At 40.9% G+C, this 27089-nt stretch overlaps 2 protein-coding genes across 6 annotated transcripts in view; both read right to left on the bottom strand.

Annotated features, from left to right (window-relative positions):
• evla (Enah/Vasp-like a) overlaps positions 1-11921 on the bottom strand; it is a 48674-nt gene extending 36753 nt beyond the window's left edge. Inside the window, exon 1 of one of the 2 annotated variants that reach the window (XM_054797187.1) lies at positions 10349-11921. In XM_054797187.1, the coding sequence (XP_054653162.1) occupies positions 10349-10353 (5 nt within the window). In that variant the 5' untranslated portion in view covers positions 10354-11921. Of the gene's footprint in view, positions 1-3348; positions 4040-10348 lie in introns of those variants that run through there. The other variant, XM_054797186.1, reaches the window with a different exon arrangement.
• Positions 11922-13491: 1570 nt separating this feature from the next.
• eml1 (EMAP like 1) overlaps positions 13492-27089 on the bottom strand; it is a 37408-nt gene continuing 23810 nt past the window's right edge. For 2 of the 4 annotated variants that reach the window (XM_054797183.1, XM_054797180.1), the window contains 20 exons: positions 24517-24645; positions 24360-24388; positions 23135-23161; positions 20608-20737; positions 20109-20258; positions 19553-19622; positions 19355-19462; positions 19179-19274; positions 18808-18942; positions 18629-18728; positions 17629-17780; positions 16376-16501; positions 16177-16308; positions 15925-15992; positions 15722-15810; positions 14792-14889; positions 14579-14666; positions 14165-14260; positions 13962-14092; positions 13492-13865 (listed from right to left, as the gene is read on the bottom strand). In XM_054797183.1, coding sequence (XP_054653158.1) covers positions 13740-13865; positions 13962-14092; positions 14165-14260; positions 14579-14666; positions 14792-14889; positions 15722-15810; positions 15925-15992; positions 16177-16308; positions 16376-16501; positions 17629-17780; positions 18629-18728; positions 18808-18942; positions 19179-19274; positions 19355-19462; positions 19553-19622; positions 20109-20258; positions 20608-20737; positions 23135-23161; positions 24360-24388; positions 24517-24645 — 2080 coding nt within the window. In that variant the 3' untranslated portion in view covers positions 13492-13739. The remainder of the gene's footprint in view (positions 13866-13961; positions 14093-14164; positions 14261-14578; positions 14667-14791; positions 14890-15721; positions 15811-15924; positions 15993-16176; positions 16309-16375; positions 16502-17628; positions 17781-18628; positions 18729-18807; positions 18943-19178; positions 19275-19354; positions 19463-19552; positions 19623-20108; positions 20259-20607; positions 20738-23134; positions 23162-24359; positions 24389-24516; positions 24646-27089) is intronic. The other 2 variants (XM_054797182.1, XM_054797181.1) reach the window with 2 other exon arrangements.

The following is a 27089-nucleotide window of genomic DNA, read 5'->3' on the forward strand; positions in this document are numbered from 1 at the left end:
GAGGTTGATAAAGATTTATTGCAGTCTACTAGTTGTTTTTTCACTGATTAGAACACACAAAGATTCATTTTGTCTTTAAAAATATTCTCCCAAAACAAATCTTGAAATAGAGGGTTCTTATATTCAGGCCACAACAAACAAGTGCTACATATCACTGCACACGTTTCCATGCACTAAAATAGCCTGATTACCAAAATAGTTCACTTTCTCAATTTTTCACACCTCAGTGTGGAGTCCCAGTTTACATGCACTCTCACTAAAGCGATTGTTGGCCAAATGCGATAAAAGGGGGCGATAGTGGTCATTGTTTAGCATTGTAGGTAAAGAAAGGTGAAGCTACATGCTAAGAGCTATCACTCCAGAAGCCGTCGGTCTATCGGATATAACTTCCCACAGCTCTTTCGTGTTGTTGGTAGTAGTTGTAATGACTGTTTAAATGTCATCTGCGCTGGTGCTCATCAGGGGCAAAAAAAAAATCCCAACTGTGGTGAATTGCTCTGACTATTTAAATACAAACGTTCTGCTACGTAGTGAATTATTTTTAATTGCTGGATTACATGGCAATGACATCTAAATTGTTCTATATGGACATTCCATTCTTCCTTTACTAAATAAAGTGTGATGAAGGATGTTGGTTGTGAATGTTTTTGTCATATTATTTTTGCTACCTACCATTGTTATTCTTGCTGTGTGCTCATCATTGACTAACAAAATACACATGTATAATTTTTGGACTATTTTAATTCAACTGGGAATACAAAAATGAAGCTTTTTTGTTCAAATACTGTTTGATACAAATCTAGATAGACCATTGTAACAATTAATAGACAGGTCTGTTTTTATTATATGCATATATAGTACTCCTTTGTTTATCTCAGTTAATTGGTTCCAGACCCACCAGTGATAAATGAATTTCCGCAAAGTAGGATTCCTTATTTATAAATCAAATATTTTCACAGAGCATAGAAAACCTGTTTACGACCTTCTAAATACGTTAATAGAGCCCTCTAGACATGAACTAACACCCATACAGTCACCTTTACACTCATATTACCCAATATAAGAGTCCTAAGAGTAAATAAGCCATTTAAGATGTAAATAAGACTCATGATCGTGTGTTTTGCTATAAATGTGTTCCCTAGGGGAGCTGAGTGCCAGGTGGACAGAGAGTGATGTGTTTTATTAGGGATTTTTATTAGGTATTATTGTGCCTGTTGGGAGATAATTAAAACCTGCAATAAAAGCCTGTTGTTCCGGCAATCAATTCTGGTGTTTGTGTGTCTCACCGAACATTATCGTAACGTTATTGTGTTTTTGTGTAGAATACTACATAGAATTCACACTGTCTTTGAATGTGTCTTTCTGAATGCCTTATATTTTAGTCATTTTTATGCTTGGAGATGCTTAATTTAGGCAAAAATACATACAATTTGCTTCAATATGCATATTTTTGACTAATAATAGGCCGTATTCAAGCACAAAACAACATGATGTATTAATTAATATATTTTGGAAAAACCATGATAGAGTGAAGCCACGAAATTCAAACCACGAAGTAGCGAGGGACTACTGTACTGTAAAATATTAGCTAATTTCATCCAGGGATTCAACAATTCCTCAAATAATTGGAGTTACTAGATTACAAAAAATAATGGAGGATATTTTTCTGCCTCAAGGAATGACTTACGTCACCAATGCGCTTACGTCACCAACGCAGAGGACGAAGAAGAAAGCGGATGGCGTGGAAAGTTTGAAGAGGCGAGAAAATTACAACAAGGCAACGAAAGGAACAAGGGATAAAGTTGCAATTTTGTCGCCAAACAAAATGTAAAAAAACAGATGGAAAATGTTGCTCAACAGCAAGTTGAACACCGTGAGGTGTGTCCGTTGTAACGGGGCACTTATATACTACAACAGAACATCTCATATGTTGCATCATCTCCTTCCGAACGGAGCTTAAGATCCGAGACACAGTTCAATTAACATAGTCCAAATCAGTGAGATTAAGGTTAATGTACCTTACTAACATTACGTTAGCTGTGTGGAGGGCTAGCCTTCTCGTGTCTTCATTGTACTTAAAACACTGCAAAAAGTCAATAAAGAATATTTGTCTTATTTGTAGTCAGCCTGTCGAAACAATTTTCAGCAGAATACTCAATTACTAAAATATTCGATAGCTGCAGCCCTAATTAAATCTTCCATATCTTTACTTTGTCTTCTTGTGAACGTAAACACCCCCCCGGTCTCCTTCGCTTGTGATTTTAATGTTAAGAGCGGCGCCGTCACACTCCACAGAGACTGGTGCATGCATAGAACGCTCGCTCCGATGATAGATCAATCGCTCCGATGATAGAGCAATCCAAAGCGTGTTCATGCAAGAGGAAACTAGTTTCCAATCACATAATCTAGGTATGGTAATCAGATTTTTAAAAAGTCAAACACAATCTAATTAAGCTGTGCCTTTTAAAAAGCTGATTTTAAGCCAATTCATGCAACAGTTTGTTTTTTGGTGCATGTAAATGCACTGACTGATGCCTATTGGCTCAATGTCATGGACACATAGAAACACTAGCATCCCTCCCCCACCACTCCTCCTCTACACTTCACTCCACCTTACCCGGCACACTAATCCTGATCCTTAAAGTGATATGCCAGGAATAAAAGCCTTCCCAGGTAATGTCCTTTTGCAATGTTAATGAAGGGTAAAAGTGACAGGTTACATTTCACAACAACAAAAGGTATATGGCCTGTTGTCTTAAATACGATATTGATGATGACACCATGTGTGAAAGAGCATCTGTGTGAGTGCACTGCTAGACTTGACAGTGGATTACTAGAGTGCACGCAGCCAAGCACAAAGTCAGGATGTCATCACTTCTCACACATGTGTGTTTCAGCATCAATCCAATCAGCCTGCCCCGCCGCAATCTGCCAAGGTCCCGCTATCATTCTGTCATCTGGCTCCTGATAGTCCCACTCATTCCGCCACCGAGCGATTAGCGTGCTCTATCCCGTACTTCCTGTTGGACTTTCTCACACTCGCATGCAAACTCAGATGGGAGCAATCCTCTGAGGTGCTTAGAGAACAGCTGACGGAGGTAACTCATTCCTTCGACTCAGGAAACGACTGAAGCAATAAATTTAAAAAAAAGACGGTGGGGCTGCAAACAGCTTGGCTGGAGAAAAAACACAGTCAAGCAATCTTGGAAAGAAAGGGGAGGAAAAACAAGCCGGATTTTCCAGTTGCATCCAAGGAACATTTTGTGGCCATGCAGCTTAAATAAAGAGGAGCCAACATAAGCATTCCAAAGCCTTCTTCTATCACACTCACAAAAAAGAAGTACCTACCCGTAATCATCCAAAGAATACATCGCTGACCGTCCAGTCCTTCAAGCAACGTATGAACGGAGGTGTGAAGGAGGCGATTATGGAGCAGCGGCTGAGGTGTTAATCTGAGAGAAGAGAGCGACACGCATGCTGGCCAACACGGCTGCTATCAACTCAAACCTTCCCTTTCTTCACATCTTCCAAAAAGCAAAGCCTGAGACACTGCAAGCACGACAGGGAGGAGGATGAGGGCGACTGCAACAAGAGTAACGGAACGCCAGCCACAGCAGCAGAGAGGGGGGGGGGGGAGCTAGAGAGAACATGTGACCGGCATAGACCAGTCACCTCACTCTGTTTCTTTGAGAGGAGTGCCGTCTTTCAGCCTCCAGGGAATCATTTCCACTGGATACACATAACCGCTACACAGCTTATATACATCTCACACACACTTTTCAATAGCATAAATAGGTTAACCAGATTCTGCAGTAGTCACAAATAGGTGACAGCATACCGTCACTGTGAGATGTTTATGCTGGTGTCCTCAATGTTTTTTTTCACTCACTGTAAAGGAAAATAATCAAGCAGACTATAAAAAGAGATTAAGCAATCATATGACAGCTGGGCTCCATAGATTTTCCCCTGCATAGTACCAACGCTGTCTGTTTTCCACAAATTAGTAATGAAGGGAACTGCAAAGCACGAATGAGGGTCTCCTGAATGTACTCCTCAACATGTAAGCAAATAAGATTAATTATCCAAAGGGAGACACAAGAGGGCAGCAGGAAAAAGGCCCACTGTGGCAATGTGGAGACTGTGGAGTATAATACTGAAGCAACCAGAGTTAAGGCACAACTAGAAGCTAAGCTAATTTGAGCGTGTGTGTTTATTTTTATCATTTCTAGCTGTGCATTCTCAAAGAATAAGAATTTTATCCAAGAAAAGATTGAGGGCATTAAGAAAAAGAAGTGCTGCAGCAAAAGTGGAAACTGTGCAGTATAATAGTGAAGCATCCAGAGCTAAGGCACAGCAACAGGGTTAGCTTGTCATTTCTAGCAGTGCACCTATCACTCATTTGGTATCTGCTGGCATCAAGTAACACAAAAAGTAGTGCCTGCTTTTGCCAATGGACAAACACCACGAGCAAGTAGCGCTGTGGTGAACCGAGTAGTTACAGTCCCACAAGTTGCTGTAATGCAACATTTGGAGTTTAGTGGCTTTATCAGGGGTCAGCAGGGGTCCATCTGTCTGAGGCAAACTTAAACAACTAAGCTTCTTTGCTGGTGAGCTGAAGTGTGTATACAAACTATAGGATTATGAGAATTTAGTTCACTGAACATATTTTGGAAATGTTTGCACAAGTGGAGCAGGCGACAGTACTGAACTTTTTATCGGTTAATCCAGTAATAGGAAAAAACATATTTTTGCTTGGTTAAAGAGAAATTATAAATAGAAAAGAGAAAATAAAACATTTCACTAAATAATGACCAACCAGTTGGTTTAATTTTTTAGATTATCATTTCACTAAACTCACTAAACTAAAACATTTCACAAAATAATGACCAACCAGTTGGTTTAATTTTTTAGATTATCAGCTGTTTTATTTCTTATATATATATTTATTTCTTAAAGTCACATGGGGACAAACTATTTTCTTGGGCCTGACGGACTACATGGTGGTGCTTTTGATTAGATTAATTTATCCATTCCATTTACTGGAAAAGGAGAGAAATTATAATCCATCCATTTTCTATACCGCTTCATCCTCATTAGGGTCGCGGGGGCATGCTGGAGCCTATCCCAGCTGACTTTGGGCGACAGGCAGGGTACACCCTGGACTGGTCGCCAGCCAATCGCAGGGCACATATAGACAAACAACCATTCACACCTATGGACAATTTAGAGTCGCCATTTAACCTCACCTGCATGTTTTTGGGAATGTGGGAGGAAGCCGGAGTACCCGGAGAAAACCCACGTGCACACGGGGAGAACATGCAAACTCCACACAGAAATGCCCAGGGGAGAATCGAACCCAGGTCTTCCCGATCTCCAGGCTGTTCCTGTATTGGCCAACGTGCTAACCACTAGACCAGAAATTATGATTACTTCACTAAAACATTACTAAGACTAAATTACATATTTTACATTACGATGATGGCTGTACATTTATAAATCCTAAACATAGACACGCTGACGAGAAATAAGACAAATATTCTTGATAAGGTTTTAAGTTTTTGCAGTGTTCAAAGTAAAATGAAGACACCTGTAGAGGAACACATTACTCTCAACTAAGTGAGTGAGATACACATAAGCCTGTCAAGATAATCGATAAATCAATTAATCGAACGATTGCTGTGTACCAGCCTCGATAAATTGATATGTGCACGCAAGCCTCGTGAGCCAGCATACGCTAACATGAATGAAGGCACAGAAGAGATGATTTATTTCTAAGGTGAATGTCACAACTCGGTTTTAAACAGAATGAACAAGGTGAGCGCATGAACACGAACCGATATGTCGCATTTGTTCGAAAGTAGTGACGAGGAAGAAGGGGAATACGACCAACTTGTATGCACAACAGAAACACAACCATCCTTTTCAGTTTTCCCAACTGGGAAAAATAAAATACCGCTGGAGGTGCAGGAGGTGCAGCAGAGCCTTCGTCCCGACAGCCAGTGCTTACTGAGGCATTTGGTCAGCAAAGCAAATATAAATAAAATAGCGTAAAATGGTGCACGCTCACAGTCAGTGTTGCTCGCTACATTGCAAAAGAAATGCAACCTTTCAATACGGTTGAAAAGACAACATTTCGGGAAATGTTAGAAATGTTTGACAGACAGTACGAATTGCCTGGGAGAACATACATGTACAGTACATGTCAGAAACAGCAAAGGTAATGTGAAAGAAGACGTGTTAAAGGACATCAGAAAAATTGCTTGGTACTTGAGTTATTCGAGGAATCGTTGCACCCCTGGTTCTGAAGTTAATGTCTATGCATAACCTGCTGTTTTGGAGTAGGCCTAATTTACTTGGCGTACTGTATGTCAGCTCACGAGCCCCTATTTTGTCATTAAATCAGCCGAGTGAGCAACACTGACGTGCCAAATTCTGCCTAGCAACAAACAACAAGGCCAGTGTGGTGGCCTTTGGGTACTGAGATGTGAAGGCGTGGGTCCTCGTGTTTGTGATGTGCTTGAAAGGGATGCTCTACGTCAGAATGCGTTTTGTGTGGTTGATTTATTGCTGAGGATATGAATATGGTAAGCATGATGGCAGAATATGGTGTGTAATGTTGTGTAAAAGCCGTCAACAAAAATACGGCCTTGTAGCCTTTCCCGTCTCCTCCTCCTCCACACCGATAAGTGTGCGACCTTTAATACTTCCGACACACCCACAAGTGACCATGTGACCACGCCCGCCACACCACTGCAGACAGTGACCAGATCAAAAGAATCCCATTCTGTCTGTCCCATCTGCTACGCAGTCAAACTTCTACTTCCCATAATACCGCACACATAAGTGCATCGATTAATTACGTTTAGAAATTTCAAATGTTCTGACTTCCTGGTTCCACACCAGTGTCATGTTGACTAATGTGCATCGACGTCAATGGGGTATGCATGGATGTAGCTCCCGTGGCTGACATCATGTGGGCCTTTTTTTAAACAGCTAACTATTGAAACTGAATCAACAATGCCTCTGCTGGTTGTAGCTAAGTAGCGTGCTCTATTTCATCTCAGTTAAAGCAAATAATCATCACTTCCACCACAATCCATCACTTCTGCATCATTTCACAGCAATATGGGCTTTACATGGAAATGAATTACAAATCTTTTTTCTATTTCAGAATACAAAGTAGGAGTTACGTCAATCACATTCCGTTTAAAATGCATTCCTTCCCTTTGAAACTCATACTGAACGAATAATGAACCTGTCAGTGCTTGTGTTTGTGTGCAGCGTACGGCAGTGAGATGCACGAGTCAGCGTTTTACCTCCCACTGGCTTCATTGCCTGCTCCTACCTTTCCTACTGTGAGTCACTGCAGCGGTCATCCTGCGTTAATAGAACAGGACGGACACCTCGCTTTTTTAGCCCTCTCGCACCGTTTTACTCTCTCACACACACACACACACACACGCACACACACACACACACACATGTATGTAGCTGAGCGAATGAAAGCGGCCAGTCTGAGAAGAACGGAGAATCACCACAGCACAATAAAAGCACTCTCATCAGCAGACTAAAAATAACTGCCGTGCACTTGCATCGATGCTACAAAGGAGGCGGTCATGTCGAACAAATGATCTCACTGACTTAAATTGTTCTTGTGGAGAGTCACTTACTCTACTTTTAGTCTTCTTGAGGCAAAGGTGAAAAGCAAATAGGAATATGAACGTTTGCAGGGCCTTTTCAACTGTCTGAGAGCTACTGGATGTGACAAACGGGAGGTTGTATGATGTGCGTGTGTCTTCTAGGTCAGAATATGTAATGCAGGGGCAACCTCACAGCTCAATCTTTATTGGTTTAGATTTCAAACCTATATTTTTCCCTATTGGAAAGCATGGAAATTTAATTAATCCGCTCCAAGCTCAAGCTGTTATCCTAACACCTTGAACTGTTAAAATCTAACTTCAGACATTGCCTATACATTCTTACCTGCCACACAAGCATAAAAAGAAGTTAATCCTAAAACAACTGGGCACTTACATACGGTACACCTTCAATACGCAACAAAAGTGCTGTTGTGTAACTTTTTTTTCACAGCAAATCTCTCCAGGTGACTGCTGTGTGTGAGTTGAGTGACCAGAAGAAAAGATCTGCGGAGTAATTTGGCATTTGTTGCTTTGCATGTATAAATCTCTATCTAGACTTATATAATACTAATAAAAGCGAGAACTGAGTGTTGATTAATCGTGTTGAGTCAAAATGGAATGCACTACTAGGCAACCAGCAGAGGCGCTGTTGAGTCACTCTCAAATAGTTTGCAGTTTAAAGAAGCCAGTGGTGTGAACTCATATCACCCAGCCTTAATTTGTTGCATAAAATTGTACAGTCGGCCCTCGCTACATCCGATTCAAACATTGTTCGATCACGTTTTTTTTTCCACAAATTAATTAATTCATTAATGATGGCTGTATCGTGGTTGACTACAGTATGTCCAGTTATTAGTCAAAAAGATATTCAAAGACAAGTCATATGTAGTATTCTGGTCACTAGGCGTCAGTAATGTTACACTGATGAGACAAAGATTACATTACCTTAAAACTCTGCATGGAGTCTGCAATGACAATGAAAAAAACTTTATCCTCCCATTCTGTGTGGAAGTGGCAAGTTTTTGGCTTCTTTGTCCTTCTTCCCCACTCCGTTTGAAACACTTTCTTAAGTTTAGAACAAATACATTTGAGGCAAACTGGTTAGCTTAGTAGCTAGCTATATGCTATGGCCAGCAGCCATCTCTTATGTCCGTGCAGTTATCCCGTAGCCTGCCCATTAGTGTTGTGCAATGTGGGTGTAAACAAAGAATATTTGGAGTGTAAAGGTGACTACAGGTGTGTTATTTCATGTCTACAGGGATCAAATAATAGTAAAAACCATATTTAGAAAGCCATAAACAGGTTTTCTATGTTCTAACTACAAAAATATTCAATTTATTAATTTTTTATAATATAATATGTTTTATAATTGAATCCTACTTTGGAGAAATTCACTTAGTGTGTCTCTTAACTGCACTCCTTCCAGAAGTGTATGTTCAATTTTTTTGTCCAATCAGATTTCAGCTTCTGTGTTGCCATGTCAATCTAATCTGCCCGGGGCCTTCAGAGTCAGGAGTGCTGGCCCATGTCACTTAAACACTATTAGTAATGGGGCTGTTTCTTTAATCAGTCAGATTTCAGATTCACTTCACTGGGCAAGCCACTAGGCCCAAAATAACATCAGCATTTGTCCATTCTCTGATTATCAGAGCAAAAACAAGCCATTCATTGTCATTGTCATTGTCATTTTACCGCTATACCATCACAATAAATCCCATTTCTTGTTCCATGGTCATCATCACATTGCTCCTCTTTGCCATCACTGGCATCACAAAAAAGCCAAAGAAATGGCAAGTCACATTTTTTCCTAAAAGTTATTTTGCAAACATTCTGGTCTGTTTCCAAATGAAACGATCTTTGCGATGTTCACAGTTCACACTTTGGTATCCCCTTGAAGGGTCGCCAATACACACCCAGACACACACACCCAGACACACACACACGTTACAATACAAGCACTACATCTGAGCTGTCAGAATGAATCTGAAGCCATATAAGCGTAAAGTACATGCTGCATGTACGGAGGCGCAGAGGGGTCAAACTACTAGGCGGGAGGGAAATATAAATAGAAGCAATGGAGTTTTGGGGCCTGCTTCACTGCACATACCAACATAAGCAAGAAAAGCCCATATGCTCAAATATAGAATGTGGATTTATGGGGGGGGCAGACATATTGTGTCAACTGGAAGATGAGCATATGTATGGGAGTGCGTGTCATAGGGAAGGAAAAGCGGGGTGGGGGGCTGCCTAACCTGCCTGGCAACCACCAGAATAAACACACTCCTCCTTCTCTGCTTGCATGCCTCTCCTGTTCCTTCTCCCTGGACTTCCTGCCGCCACCACCGTACCACCTGGTGCATCGTCAGTGCAGAAAGAAATGATGCTGTCGTTTCCATGACAACTCTAGCCTGGCTTTAAACCTGCATCAGCCACAATGGGCGGGGTCCGGCTTTAGAACACAATAGAACGTTGCTAAAAAAGGAAGACTGTACATCGATAGACGTTATTAGACGTATTTGTGTCCTACAGATAGGCCCCCTGAGTTGATGCCTCCCACCCCCTAACCCCCGATGGGCACCCTGTAGATGATGAACACGCTTAGAGCTGTTTATTGTTAATATTGTAATAAATTCACCAGGATACAGTTAATGTAAATGAAGATACGCGATATCATGACGCGTCAAATAGGGCGCCTGGGATTAGCTTACCTCATGTTGGCGTCTTTTCTTCACACGACGACACTGCTAAGGAGGCTACTCGACGTGTCTCCGCTGTTTATTCTAAAAAATGTATAAATTCAAAAAGTCAAAGAGGCAGGATCCAGCTAGCCTCGTTGATGTATGAGACGTCTTTTTTTTTTAAAAAAAGGATGATGTTGCAGGCTGGAAGATGATGAGGCGTGCTGCAAGCTAGGCTTTCTCTCCCATCCGCTTTGTGCTCCGGCGTCTCGGCTCTAAACGTGCGCCGCCGCGTGTTCTTACATCCATGTTTTTATCTTGCTTTTCACACAGGATAGAAGAAGGGGAACGGTGGTAGTCAGCGTCCGCCTCCTTCACGCCATATTTTTCTTCCCATTCCGAGTCTTGGTGGAGCGAGGCGGAGAGATTGGACAACGTTCTATTGCGGCGCGCGAGGAGGCAGCTCAACGCTGCCAACTTGCGGTAAAAAGGCGTATATTTAGCTAGCATAGAAGCTAATAAAGGATGCGCCTAACATTCTGGTTTAAAATAACTCTTCTACTCCTCAACAACTGCACAAAAAAGACAAAAAACTGTCAAAACGTGAACCTTTACTGTGTTGCCCTTTGCTGTTATTTTTCTGGCAAATACACCACATGGTGGCGCTGTAATTAAACCCCATGAGTCTAATTGACTTGCATTTTTTCATACAGGTTTACAAAAAGACCTATTGTAACTTTAAGGTGTTTGGCTGAATCAACATGAAATTTGGGACACACTTTTATGGGACTGACAAGCACATGTGTGTAAAATTTGAGCAAGCATCTTTGAAGAACATGGCCTCATTCAAGCAAAATGTCTGTGCATAGACATGGGCAGGACTTTAGCAACTCATTGGCAGAGGTGTGGACTCCAGTCGCAATTTTGATGACTTTTGCCTGGACTTGACAATATCATCAAAGCCTTGCAACTCGAATTGGCTTTTGACATCAATGACTCGGGACCCGGCTCATTCTTTAGTCTGATGACTTAAAAATACAAGAGATTTTCAGTGAATGTGTTGAGTAAAACGTGTCCCCATTCAAAGTATGCAACTAACGTGATCGTTATGTAATTTCCAGCAAGGCAACGTATTTTCCCATCCAATCAGGTTTAAGAACAAATGAATGTGTGGATTACATAAATCCTGAATGCCATGTCAGCACTCTTTTTGTGTGACTAAGTTTTCTCGCACTGGTCTTATTTTTTTTAATAAAACACTTAAAATTCTATTCATTTTGTCAATTTTAATACATTGTTAGAATTTTGTGTTATTTGGGAGGCACTAAACACTGCTTATAACTTGTCAGGACTCGAACATTTCAAGCCTATGGCTTCGGACGTGACTCGACCTGTCTTGTCTTGAGACTTGAGATTAAATACATGAGACTTGCAAAACGCTGACTTGGTCCCACGTCATTCATTTTTAGCTAGAATGTTATTTACAGTGACCTATTTTTTTTCCTCACAACTGTAAATAGACAAATGTGTTGAGATACACCAATCAATCAAAATGAGACCTGCGGAATTGCTGAATTTTTGACACATTTCTTGCATTGAATCGCATAGTTTATGGTGGTATACAGTATCTTAAGTGTACATACAGCTCAGCCCAACATTATTCACACCCTAACCATATTTTAGCTATTTCGTTTTTTTATCCGTTGAATGGCTGGAAATGACACTAAATGGTGGCAAGACTTGATATTGTTAAAAATATTCATCATCTTCATACATTACATTAGATTTTGAAGATGACTTACTCATATGCGTGATCAATCTTGATGTATGGTTTGGGTAACTTCAGCATTATCTAGACCTGTGGTCTTCTAAGTGTGAGGTGAGGACAACTTCAGCTTGAGAGAAATAAAGAAAACAAACAAACTTGTCAAAGCTAACTTCAGTTACTGTATGTTTAAAGGCATAGTGAATTAGACTATTAGGCTTAGTAGCTCCTGATCTAGACTATTCTCATCAGATTTACAACTTAAAACATTGGATATGTTCGTCCAAGAGAAAAACACTTATGGGTATGACTACTGTACATGTGCAAATGCATTTATACAATTCACAAATAAATGACAGAGTGAGGCATGTCAAACCATCACTATAGTGTAGTAATACCCCTCCTGAGGGTGTCATCTTATTTCAGTCAGTTTTCAACAAAACATGGGCCGAAGAAGGTTGGCGATTTTGACAGAGAATCTTAGGAGTTTTATTTGGTTTTACTGTCAGACAAATGTTAAATGTTCAGTGGTAATTGCAAGCAAAGACAAATTCCAGTTCACAGCATTAGCCACGCAATCTTTACTCCAATCTAATAAACTTTCATGTGTGAAATGTTACCTTACTGTAGAGGATTAACAGATCAGAGGGTTGAATGGAAACATTAGCGGTTCCCTAAAAGCTCAATGTAGCACCGCCATGCCTAAATAGATCCAATGTGTACTCACTATCAAGCTGTTTGTACGCTTAAAGAATAGAAAAACTAAAAGATGAATGAAATATCTTGCCTTGACTGATGGTGCGCATCAGACATTACAGTGATACGGTCTCATCCTTGAACCTTATGGCTGCAATAGAAAGATAATGTTCTGTGAAGAACTCAACAAAACAAGCCCGATATGGCAAAAACCTCTCAAAGCAAACATTGGGAATTGTTCAACAATTTGTACCTTGAACTAGTTTACAGCCTCTCTTCCCGTTGATGTTGTTTAGCAATAAAGGGTTTTATTCATGACATAACGTGTCTTTTTTTTTGGAAGTGCAAGCAACTATCCAATTAATTCATCATAACTGCCCTGTTGTACGAGGTTGGGTTGTAATTGCCAATTAATCATGTGCATATGATTGAGCGGTTTTATGGGAATGCATCATATCTATGTGAAGACTTCATGGCAAAGGGGAACCGTACTATTCCAGTGGTTTCCTGAGTGTATATAAACTATTAGCTCACATTCCAATACAGTACTCATCTTCTGGCCCGATTATAGTCAGTCCAAGAAACGTTCAGTCCATAACCTGTGTCAGAAGCGCATGGAACTGTACAATTCTGTAAAAAATGTAAGCCTTTGGTTCTTTTTTTGTTACATTTGTTCCACAAATAGTGTTGAATGGGCTACAGTATATGAGGGTTTGTTTTTTTTGGCCTGTAGTGTGGCTGAATGAAGAAAAAAAGGAGAAACACAAATCAATACCTCACCAGTTCACCTCATCAAGGGACCTGAAAGCAGACCTGCTATCGAAACCTTCTGTAAATTCACTTCAGTCCAGAGACACGTTTTAGGCATTTCATTTGAAGTTTGGTTCAGTTCTCTTGTAGTGCAGCTTCAGCTGAAAGTCAGCAGCAGAGGGAAGTCTTTCAACGTCCCCGTCTTGTCACTCAGACTATCCTCCATTGCATCACACTCATGTCCTTCCCTCCCGTTGACACCAGGCAGCTGTCGTTATACAGGAAGGTCACGTTGGTCACGTGACTGCTATGGCACCCGTAAACATGGCTGGGAGCCTGAAACAAAACAGACAAAAATGTATCTTTTTACATAAACCACCTTTTAAATTGGCTGGTACTGACACTTTAAAACCGCAAAGTACACAACATTACCCTGAACTGAGAACAGGGATATGAGAAGAGGTGGACCTTCCCAAAGTCATCCCCCGTAGCGAGAAGGCTTTTATTATTGGACCTGCTAGCAGCATTGATGTCGGTACCGTCTGAGCCATCGGACCACATACCTTATGGAACAGCATTAGTGTGGGTTCATGACTGACATAAAAAAATAAAGAGGAGCGCAAGAAGCCACTTACCAAAAACCTGAAAGCCAAGAGTGCAGGTGTGTGTGGCCCATTCAATATCTCTGATGGTCTCCATGCTGACCACCTGTTTACACACGGATGGGATCCCTGGGAAAACACAAAACAAACACACATTCACGTTTCCCCTCAATGAACCGCAGCTGCCCAGTGCTGGCAGCACTTACGCAGCCGCAGACTATGACGCTACTTTCACCGTGCTTTACTGTGGGCAAGAGGTGTGTCCAAAACTTTTGGTCATATAAGGATCACAATTAAACAGTAAAATCTGCCATAATCAAGAAAAATGTACATACTTACAGGAGTAACTGTAGTTTCGTTCATTTTAGCCCCCTTCATTGCATGTGCATGATTCATTTTGAGTGAACACTAGCATGTTTATGGTCAACTGCATGATGATGCACTTACAGTACAGTATCTCATAGTCTCCTGAGTTTGACACCAGGTATTGGGAGTCCACTGACCAGTCTAGGTGGGTGATGAAACTTGAGTGACCCTGAAACAAGATTTTACATAAAACCAATACAAAGTTTATATGTGATATGATATTGTAATACAAAGTAGAAAGATGGAAGAACTAATGGGAACGTCAATGCCACTGACGACAAACCAGGCACTCACCGAGCACTTCCCCACTCTGCTGTACTTCCTGCCGTTTTCTCCCACAGCATAGATGTAAATGTAGTTGTCATGAGAGCCAATGGCTAGGAAGTTACCATCTAAAACATGAAGAAATATCAGTAATAAATATCAAGCATAGTTTTTAAAAATTTGACTATTTTCCCAGGAACTTCAAGTCTAAAAGTTGTACCATTCTTGAAAAAAGAACCTAAAATATGTCTTCGTGCAATGTAATAGAAAATTACCTGTAATGCATACATCTAATTTTCTATTACATCATGGCAAAAAGAACCAGATTTGGCCGTCGATGACCAGGTCGCCCAGGCGCCCAACATCGACCGCCACCCAAAACACAGACGCATCGGCGCAGTGTCTGCAGTAATTTACCGGATGGTCATGGTAAAGAGAGAGCTGAGCCAGAAGGCAAAGCTCTCAGTTTACCGGTCGATCTACTGTATGTTCCCACCCTCACCCATGGTCATGAGCTTTGGGTCGTGACCGAAAGGAGGAGATCGCTGATACAAGCAGCTGAAATGAGTTTCCTCCGTAGGGTGGCTGGACTCGCCCTAAAAGAGGTGAGGAGTTCAGTCATTCGGGAGGAGCTCAGAGTAGAGCTGCTACTCCTTCACATGGAGAGGAGGCAGTTGAGGTGGTTTAGGCATCTAGTCCGGATGCCTCCCAGAAGCCTCCCTGGTGAGGTGCTCCGGGCATGCCCAGCCGGGAGAAGGCAGACCTAGGACATGCTGGAGGGATTATGTCTTACAGCTGGCCTGGGAACGCCATGGGGTCCTCCCAGTGGAACTGCAAGAAGTGGCCTGGGACCGGGAAGTCTGGACTTCCCTACCGAGACTGCTGCCCCCGTGGCCCGGACCCGGATAAGGGGTAGTCAATGCAATGGAATGGAATGGAATGATGCCAAAAAGTGCAAACCTGGGCCAAAACTCATAACAGAAAGTTGTTCATTCCCATCTGTGTGGACAGTGACTAAATCCTTTGAGTCGGTGTCCAGTACCAGCCACCTGCAGGTTCAACCATAAAAAAAACCATCATCAATTCATTTACTGGTGACACAGATTTGTCAGTGTCATTTATTAAATATGGTGTATCTTTCAAGAAGGGTTTCCCCTTCCTACCTGCCAGTCTGGGTTCCTATGGCAACCACAGCTCCAGATGGATGGAAGTCTGCTGACTGGGCAGCGTCCTGTTACAATTAGGAGATTAGGAGACAACAAATTAAACAATAGCAACAACAATGTAATAATACAGACTTTGCACACATGCTGTATGTTTCAGACACACTAGAAAAGGTCCAACTAGTTGAAGTTGCCTTCATTAAGATAAGAATCCTGCAGTGAACGCCAGGGGGCAGTGTTGACTCTACTTACTTCCATGTTTTTGCTCCAGATGAGCTGACGTGAACTGGAGTCCCACAGACAAACTTGCCTGTCATAGCCACAGGTGACAAAGTGAGGCTTACAGGGGTGAACGGCCAGACCCCACAATTCATCAGTATGACCCTAAAAAGAGGAAGATATTTAAAACAGTTTTACAGAAATGTTAAATGAGTAATTTACCCTGCATTACCTGTGTAATAGGCAGAAACTCTCCATCTAAGGTGCCTTGTAAAACAAAATTCTTTGTGGTTCCGAGGAGAACAGTCTCCCCTCTGCCCTCTGCTACAGTCCGGATGGGACCAAAAAATTCAGGCACCTGCAGGCAAAAGTAAAATATGAATCATGTACACTATTTGAATTTAAACTTTAGTGATACAATGTAAAGCTTCCTTTCCATAAAAAATGGGGCTGTCAAATGAGTAACATGAAATTAATCACAGTTCAAATTAATCAATTATGATTGATCACCATTTGCAGCTTTGTGTGAAATATGCCCTTTTAACTGTATTTTATGATTGAAAAGATAAATGACAGGACACAATTTTATACATTGTATGGATTAACAGCTACAAATGAACTGAAATTTAAATCAGATATTATATGCCTGAAAATCTATTTCCCTAACACTAGTCCCTTTAATAATAGTAGAACATTTGAATCACACTTGAACCATGTTATTATGAGCCATTGAGGGGTTGCGTTCAGATGCCACTGTTTTGAGTGTAGGTGTATTTTCTGGGATTTACGAGGATACTTAAATGCATTAAAATCTTGAATTAAATTGTACTTACAGCATGCAGGAAGAATTACGCTAGAGAGTGATAAGAATATACACTTACTGTTTTCTTTGTATTTCTGTTTATTGATACAACACATCCATGCACAATAAAGATGTTGTTATAATGTTCAGAGTATCCCTGAATGCACCTCGCTGTAGTCTAGTGACAATGAGGAAGTGTCATTCCGAGGAGGACTATAGACTTGTTTGTGAGTTGGAGATACGTATATGGGGTTGGAATTGTTGATGTGTGTTCATGTTAGTAAAGTTATACAAGAGCGTCAGACTCTGTGACAGTGTGGGAACACTACACTGTGCTTCCGTCCGGCCTCATAACAGAGAGGTGTGGCTTGACATTGTGCACATGCATTTATTATGCTAAAGATTTTAACGTAACTAATTAAATAAATTAGTAACCGCCGTGAACACACTATTTTTGCCAGCCCTAAAAAAAGGCATCAATGCATTCTCGGTTTTATTTCTGAAAAAAATCTGCTGCAGGCAGAAATGCAGCTACTTGCTTCACAAGAAAGTATATATGCTGTTAATATTTGATCAAAGCATGCCGACTGCTGCAGGAATATGAAGATGAGCTGCTCAAAAGCCATTTGCACACTCCCATACATGCTTACAGATGCTGAATTTTCAAGCACTTGATATCGCACCTCCAATGTTTGGATCTGCTGGTAGCTGCTGTCCCAAGAGATGAGCCGGCAGTCTTTACCTCCGGACACCAGCATGCCGTTCCTCAGCATGCACAGGGCAAAGATGCTGCCCTCGTGAGCCCCTTGGATGACATGGCTGATGCGATTAGTGCCTGCGTGACAGAGAAGAGATAAGATGCAACGAGAAGCTTCCAGCCCAGAGAAAGTCTGACTGCTGGAGGCTGGGCGGGATAATGGCCGAAAGACAGACAGGTGGATCGATGAGAGTGGATCAGTGCGACATTATGTTGGAAGGAAAGGGAAACAGAGAAGTGTGTCTCTTCTTCTAAATGTCCTCTGGATGACCCTGTTCTGTTAGCTTTGGAGCTAATGAGTTTATAGCGTCACAAGATCTTGCAAGATTAAAATGTGACAAGATTTCTTGCTCAGAAAAAAAAATATTTTGCAATAATAAATCAATTAATCACACGCTAAATTAAAATTGACTGAACCATTTTGCCAGCCGTCATGTATTGCCATGTACATGCATGGCTCTCGCCTTCAAACAGGCATGACCAGCGTTCACTGACGTGCATTGGTGCAGCTCCTAGATGCTTCATAGAACAACAGCGTTTCATAGAACAACAGAGTGAGACCTCGTCAGTCATACAGTCGCTTGGTCTCTGTGGGGGAAGGCTAGCACACACACACGAACACAGTGCAGCAAGGCAGCCTCATGAGGAGCAATGCAAGGTAATGTATTAGAAATTAGGAGCGGAAAAAATGATTGCAAAGCCAAATGCCACAGCACCCGTATTGGAATGTTAATAATGACCAAAGAGAGCCCATCAATACAAAAGAGCCAGTAAGCTGAATTTGTTCGAATTAATGTTAAAATCTTGTCTTGCCTCATTCTCGTGGACCCAACCTTGTGCATCGTCTCGCGAGTTGGGTGTCTCGTGACACCTCTAGTTTATAGGCACATTGATCACCTACCTGGAAGTCTAAAACTGTTATTTACCTTTACCCCACACCAAGATGTTCCCACTTGAGTCTCCTGTAATGGCGTCTCCATTTTCTGCAAATGTCACACATAAAACAAACTTGGGCTTCTCCTGTTTCTGGAAAACACAGACAAGCACACGTCAGTTGAAAGCGAAGTACGACGACACAGCAAGGAAGGGAAGTGGGATGTTTTACCTCAAAAAGTCCTTGCTTTTTTACCAGGATGCCTTTCTCCAAACTCCAAAAATGGAGATGGGACTTGCCGCAGGTCACCAGGATGTTGCTGTCAGTCGGGTGAAAATCTGCAGCAAAGACGGTCTCGTTGGAACTCTGAACACACAAGACATTAAAATTGTAGCTTTAATGGAGCATTGTGGGGTTAACTGATGAAATAATGACCATATACATTACCCTTATTTGTTTGTCATATAGGAAATTACACATTCGTCGCGACATTTTGACAAGGCTGAAGGGTTGTGGGTTGTAGTTAGATGATGCTAATTTCAAAATAACGGTTAGCCTAACTAAGAAAGTGACTGAGAAAGTGGCAAACACATGAAACTCACCTTAACCTCAGCCAGTCTGTCTTCTCGCTGCCAGTCCCAAACAGACAGCACATGGTCACTCGAGTCATCTACAACGCACAGCGTGTTCCCTCCATTCTAGAATGCAAACAATACAGTGTAAGCATACTTTTAGATAAAATGTATCAAATGTTGCCATGTTTGTAAGGTTTCCTCACCGACTTGGAAAAAGCCAGGCAGACAAGGGCTCGTTCAAAGTAAGCTGCCCCCAGAACATGGAGGGTGTTGAGGCTAACAGAGTCCCACACACGAATATGTGGAGCCAACTGCCGGGGGAGAAAACATCTATCATGATCATGTAAAACATATGCATGAAGAGTTACAAAAGTGAATGACATACAAAAGACTTGACTTACTTTACCCTCTGAGGAGGTGCCAGCCACCTGCCCCGTTGCTATGGTGATTTTATCTGGGTGGACTGCCAAGCTGATGAAGATGTGAAAAGAGACATGAAAACGGTGAAAAAGCTTGTCTGCATTAATTCATCAACAGGAGATGCTTGTGAAAAAAACAAAAAAAAGATGAAAGCACCCTGAAAGTGTGTGTGGACAAAATGTAACATGATTAATTCATGTTTTTTGGAGCAACTTCAAAGACTGCTCCTCTTCATTGAACTCTGATTAACCCTGGAGTGTAATAAAATCAGGGCTGCGTTCATTACACAATATGAATTAGGCCATAGACAGCTTGATTCAGTTATTCTGCAGGAGTGAACAGGGATAAGCAAGGGCTACTGAGCTACTTTCTGTGATTTAGGATACTTTTGGGTACACTTTTCTCACTAAGAACCAGTATATTGGGGACAATAGCCATGTGTCTTGGCTAAATCTCTCACAAATGACTGTGAGAAAGGGTAATGTGTATGTTTAAGCCATCAAGTACAAGGAGGTAAATACTGTGTCTTGTGTGCACCATTTAATGTCATCTGTGTGTCCAGTGTAGTGTCTCTGCAGCCGCTCATCCACATTGAACAAGACCACCACCGAGGCAATGAAATACACAGTTTCCCCAGTGGGCAACAGGTAAAGATTTGAGCGGCAGTCTCGACCACGGTAACCGTATCTGGATAAGGGTCAAGCGAAATAAAAAACAAACAGCAACAATAATATCTATCACATAATATCCACAGGCAATGTGGGGTACAAATGAATATATAGTAAGTCACATCACACACAACTCATAATTTCAAGGTGAAATTTCAAGGTGAACCTAAACCTTATTTTATGAATTCTTGAAGCAATTGTCGTCACATTAACTATTTGGTGACTTTGGCAAGCTTCATCTCTTTATTATAAATGATGCAAAATGACAATCACCAGCTGTGTCCGTCTAGATTAAAACATCGGGTGCTAACATATAATTCTCTTTCCCCTCTTGCTTACAGGGAAAGAAGCTCTACAAAAAAGGATACACCCAGTCCAGTTTGAGCTTGTTGACTGGAAGGTCAGCTCTCGCCTCCAGACAGTAGCCTTGCACTTGGTCTTTGGGCATGAACATGGTGATGGGGCGGCCCTTTAAATACATTTTCACATAACCTTCCTCTGAAAAAAGAAACAAGAGAGGATCAGTTAGATGAAAAATGAACGTTAAGTGGGGTTATATCATTAGTTTAATGATTGATGGTTTGGTTATTGTGATGTATGAAAATGGGTGATGGTGATGAATTATGAGCAAAGGGATTTGATTTTCCTTTCTACTATTACATGTCTTCATCTAAAGAGAGTGACTGACAAACGAACTTTTAAAATGACTTTATTAGTCACTTTAAAACTCTTGGAACAACACAAAATAAACAAAAAAACATACATTTGGCTCACAGCAGAGGTTAAACAACATAAAATGCAGAAAAGCAAATGGAAATGTTATGAAAAAAAATTATACTACAACTGAAAAAAGCAATTCATGCACTAAACAACAGAGTAAAACAATGGAAACAATGACAAAGTTTCACTATTTATTATAAAATGATTGGCCATCTTCTTTAAGAGCAGTTGGTAACTGGTATATTATTATGTACATACATCTGCTATAATTGTGTGTGTCACAGCTGTAGAGCTATTTCAGTAACATATCTGGAAGTACTGGCTGGAAGACTTTAAGGGCCTGCGGTAACTTGGTGTATCGAGGGTCGAGTGCATTGACTGGCTTTCAGTGTTCCTCAATTGGAACCTAACACTTGGAGTCTTTCTGACTGGTGGCAACTTGGCAGCACCTCTCTTTCTGGCCACACTGGCCTTGGTGCTGTCTGGGGTTTGGTGTGGGGTTGTCCCTGCACGCATCATTATGGCAGAAGTTGCAGGACCGCCACTCCCGGTCCTCGGTATGGCAGAGCGGCTGAGGTAAATCTGTACTGTGACTAGTGGATGGTGGAGGAGATCACGGAGAAGGATGTGTGAAGGTTGCCGTGGGCCAAACAAGGACCAAGAGGGGTTGGAGGAAGTCAGTAAAAGAAGTTAGAAACGTTCTGTCATCATGGGGCTAAACAAAGCATTATGAAACGTCTAAATACAAAAGGAAAGTTGAGGAAGGAACTTCTACGAAAAACACACTGACACGTCGCCACTATCCAATAACGGGCACACAGAGAAAGGCACTCTCAGAAATTGAACAGTAACAGCTTGTACAGTTGTATAAATGTATTTATTACCCATTGAAAATACTTCAACACACACATTATTGTCTAAATAGCTGGCAACACAAATGAGCACCAAGACAATTGTGTCTTGCCTACAGCAAGCATGAGGGTGGTAGCATCATGGTCTAGGGTTGCACGGGTGCTACCGGCACTGGGGAGCTGTGGTTCCTCTAGGCCAGTGAATATACAATCAATCAGTGTCTGGTTTTCTAAAATGTATTTTGAAGTAAAATTGGGCAATATTTTAGCCATCTTCCTCCTTGGTATATAATCATTGCACAGTTATAAGTCAAATATCTCATTTTGTGGTGCTATATAGCACAATTATCATATTTAATTTTCATTTATGCATTATTTAGAAGCATGCGGTTATGTTCCCCCTCCTTTGCTTGAAAAAAAAAAAACCCTCTTAATAAATTCTCTAAAATGCACTTTGGACATTTAATTATTTGTATTAATATGTACAAATATGGCATAAGCAATAAAAAACACACACATTTGCTTGGTTTGACTTAAATTAACGTGGGCTGCAACTAAATGGGTCCCGGGATGAGACCATTTGCGAGCACCTGTATAGCTACACTGCTATACAAGCTGTACATTGACTACTCTAAAGGTAAAACCAGGTTTCATTTATAGTGCCATCCCTTGTGAAGAAGATTTTAATAAAATGTGAGGGGTGCACTCACTTGTGTGAGATACTGTAACTATAACGAAAGAAGGCTTTCAAAATAACATACTTGGTCACTGTGACTACTTAACTGAAAGAACATTCAAATACAACGTAAGACTTCTAAAAGCACAAGCAAATAAAACTGAGCTTGTTTGCAATGCAAATAACTAGGGCAGTGGCAGATCTACAATCTCCAAACTGCGGCGTGATTAAAGCTCAAAACCACTGCAAGGGAGCGCGTGCGTGTGAAGTATTTGTGTCATTACTATGGCGACGGAGGGATGGCGAAGCAGGCAGACACTCCAGCAGGAACATCGTCTGAAGTGGCGCTAAAGTGAGGCTCACACGTGAAGTATAGTCACAGTGGGAGTGTCGGTGAGCTAGCTTGTCTGCATGTGGATAAGTTTGTTAATATGCTCTCAAAACAATAAAGCAAACACAATGAGAGCTTAGTAAGCCACTCCTGCTCCTGTCTTAACAGCTCTCTGATCATTAAGGACATGATTTTGGATGCAGTGGAGCATCTACCCTGATTATAATCAAATGATCAGCAGTGTCCAGAGAGCTGTGAATCCCGGGAGAGGGAGTGATGGGAAGGCAAAAGGACAGACTATTAGGGGAGGGGCATACCTTTGCAGTGGGTCACACGTCGCATCCCTTTGTAAAGGTCACACAGAGAGACACAAGCACCAGGTGAGGGGTCTGAAGGCTTCCTCACTTCCTGGTTTGTCATAACATGTGAGTGCATGTTCTGACTCAATTTGTTCATCAACACGTCTATCCTTAATGTTGCTTCCCAGTATTTCCCAGTGAATAAGACACACCGCACATGTCCACATCACAAAATGGCATGTTGTGGCGCACACAAGTCCGTGAGGACCACATAGCTTTTTAGGAGCCAAACACAAGCTATGAAAAAACTCACGAGCTTGTCAACCATTTGGAAATCGCAGGAGGTCATTACTCAATATAACAGTCTGACTCACGGTGTCGTCTTACAAAGAACGCTAAAATAATCACGCAGCAACTTAACACTCAAAAGCAAGGTAAGAAATATACTAGGCAAGTACCAATACGAGTTTAACATAAAAAAACAACAGCTATTTTAACTTGATCCATTAATGCATTTCGTCTCAGCAAAACATTGGTTATTGCTGCCAGGACGCTGCAATGATGTCAGCCTCCCTCTGGTGGACAGAGGCAGCACAAATAAGGTCATTTATTGAAAAATATTGTGCCATCCGTTTACATGTAATCTATTTTATAACGATAGTATGGCATTGCAAATTTGGAGTCGACGGATGCTTTACAAAGGTGCTGCCTCATCTGGAGGTGTGTTCACCAAATTGAAATTAGCAGTTCAATTTACACAAAAATCAATAGCATACTGGTGTTGGAAGTGCAATCAATGCTCTTCTTATTTGATATTCAGGACCATTTGTCTGGTTTTCTGCTATTGTTTAAAAGGTGATTATAGCACAGAATATTTTGCTTTCCTCCTCGTAATGAGAATAGCTAAAGAAGCCGAAGCTGCAGAACAACATCAAGTCGTTGAAATGAAAAACTTTTTTTTTCCACATCAGAATGTTTAATTGAAACAATGTAGAGAAAATGTGTCAAAAATACAACACGGATGAAAATGAAGTGATGAATGAAGTGTACTTGTTAACTTAAAAGAGAATGAATGATGGAAGAAGAAATTCCACAATAAGATGTGCATTTGTCATCTAAAAATACATTGACATGCGACTAACAGTGGAAGGCTCTGAGCAGAATGTGTGTGTAAAAGCCTTCATTAAATGTTACCATGGTGCTACACTACAAAGGAGCACAGTCACCAGGCTTCAGCTCTTACCTGTGTTGAACACTGGGTCCCTCTGCTTGCTGTAAAGTAAATGAGCAAACTGTCAATCAGCACGTCGCCCCTGCACATCTCCAACATGGACATTTTTGTTTGATTTGGTGGACGTTAATTAAAAAGAGCTCGCTCATCTGTCACCAACATTTGTTACCTGTCACTTCTTTTGCCGCTGGAATTGCTTCCTGTGGATCCTGCGCGAGTTCTGTTGCCCTTGGAGTCGCCCGAATCTTTGCGTGTGAGGGAACCCACATGCTCGTTGGAGTTGGCTCTCCTCACGGTGCTGAGGGAAGACAGCAGATATACAGTGGGGGGTTGGATACTGTAAATCAGGGGTGCCATTAGGTCAATCGCGAGCTACTGGTCGATCACATTCATCACCCAGGTCATAAATGTCACTTTGTAGATATACAACGACATACTTTATATGAAAGTCAGCTGACATTAAGCTACCCTCTTGATTTGCTGTTGCGCCGCTACGGCAAAGTAAATGGTGAACAGCCGTCGACACACGGAAATGCAAATTTCATTTTTATTATTCTTATTACGGCTAACTTAACTCAGCGGTAAGATGCCTATATCTATAACAAAAGTTATCTGTTCACTTGTAGCGGCTAGCTATGTGGCAAAACAATCAATTGTTTGATGGCTAGGCTTTGTGTCCTGAACTCCATTATAGAAATGTGTTTTCTAAACTTTTGGAGGAATAACAGGTTATTACTTTTATTGCCATATTGAATTGAATTGTGAATTGTTGATCGAGATAAACTATTTTTACTACCTGTAACTTTGTGAATGTGAAATATTATTTAGTATTTAGTAAACAGTGGTAGTTTCAGAGCTTACTGGTTATATTTCATATACAGTACAGTATATGTTTTCCTAGACCATTTTGACTGGCAACTTGCAGGCTGAAAAAGTGTTTGCACGCCTGATATACAATGTAAAATTTACATCAATACTCATATTTATAAATATACTAAATATATATTAGGGGTGGGGGAAATAATCGATTCTTAGATACATCGCGATGAGAACATTGACGATTATTAATTTAAGTAAAATTTCTGAATTGGTAAGATACATATTCAAATATTTAAAATGTACGTAATCACATTAAAATATACATTATGCTAAAATTACGAATAGAATAACAGATTAGCAGAGGGAGAGCCAGAATATAATAAAGATTACTTATGTTTTCGTGTCTTTGTGACTCTCCGTGCACCTGCTGAACCTGATCAAGTCTGCATATTGGGCCACTCTAGACAGCTGGCCTATTTAACACAATGAAAAGCCTCCATCAGCAATTCAGTCGACTCAGTCACCTAATCCACTCTGTGAAAGAAACAACTATTCAAATTCTAAAACGGTTAGTTGGCTGCGGTCCCTTCAGGAGCCGTGTGCATTTGTTTGCTATCAAAGAGAACTAAAAATAGATGGAAAGAAACTGTTCTTTACCGAGTTAGTCCTGGAGGTATAATACATATTGGACTGCAGGCGTAGTGGTGAGTATGCATTTTTAGTACAATCTTGACACTGATTAAACAGTGAGTGAAAAGTAATGTATTAAAAGCCTGTTATTGTCATAATTGATGACCATATTAGGTTATAGCAACTAGTAATGTTAAATTAGGACATGGGACATGGGACATGGTGACGTGCTCACCTGAGCAGTGGAGAAAGAATTCTGGTTGGTAGAGACAAAGGAGACAAACTGCACATCTTATTATAAGCTGACAATATGTACAGGGGCTTTATCAGATTTGGGGGATAGGATTGGAACAAAGGGAATGTACCACTAATATTAAATCCTAATATTTCACACATCTGTCAATTAAAGCTCCTGTCCTTTAAGTCCTATCCCCTCAGGAGAAAATCATGAATCACTGAAGCAGAGCTGTACTTGATCGAAAAATTAACAACCTTCCTTCAGAGCACATTTTAGACATTCCCAAAGCCTCCATAGGCTTTGCACTCAGCTTATGCTAAATAAGCAAGACGACAGGCCCTTAACACCAACTATTGGCTTGTAGTGTTGTACAGTTTCAACATTTGTATGTAACTTATGAACATGCTGAGTGTGCTCAGAGTTAGCTTTCCCACTGTACAGTATATCGATTATGTGTCAAAAATACTCTTTGCTTTACTTAGAAATTATAGAAATATAAATAATTCGATTTTAACTGAGAAAAGGGATTTTAAAAAACCCCTAAGCGATTTGCATTGCTGAAGTACTTAGCATAATCCTGCAATCTTGCCAACTAGCAAAGTGTTTTGTTTTTTTTTTGGTGGAGATAAAAAGCCACATGTTGCCAAATTAAAGCAGTGACATTTTATTTTATTTAAATGTCTTGCAAATAACACAGCTTTTATTCATTTCCTGTCATTTTGTAGACCTTAAACTAAGTTTCGCACAACTCGATCATCCCCTGCATGACTCGGCCACAGAAATGAAAGGTCCACAGATAAAAACAATAGGAAGAGTTTTAGTCATCGCAGTGTGCTGGGATTCATCTCATTATGGAAATGTCATCCAGGGACGAAGGTGGTTATTGTTCCCCTGATAACACTGGCACCCCAATTATGCATGAACACACACAGAAACACACTCTTCTGTTGTTTATGTGCCTCGATGTCAGTGGCCACTGGCGACAAAGCAATAGATGTGAGGATTTATGGTAGAAATGATCAGACATCACAGTGGTGTGACAAGACCTTTAAATG

Source organism: Dunckerocampus dactyliophorus, chromosome 13 (assembly GCF_027744805.1).
Source record: "Dunckerocampus dactyliophorus isolate RoL2022-P2 chromosome 13, RoL_Ddac_1.1, whole genome shotgun sequence".
Taxonomy (NCBI): Eukaryota; Metazoa; Chordata; class Actinopteri; order Syngnathiformes; family Syngnathidae; genus Dunckerocampus; species Dunckerocampus dactyliophorus.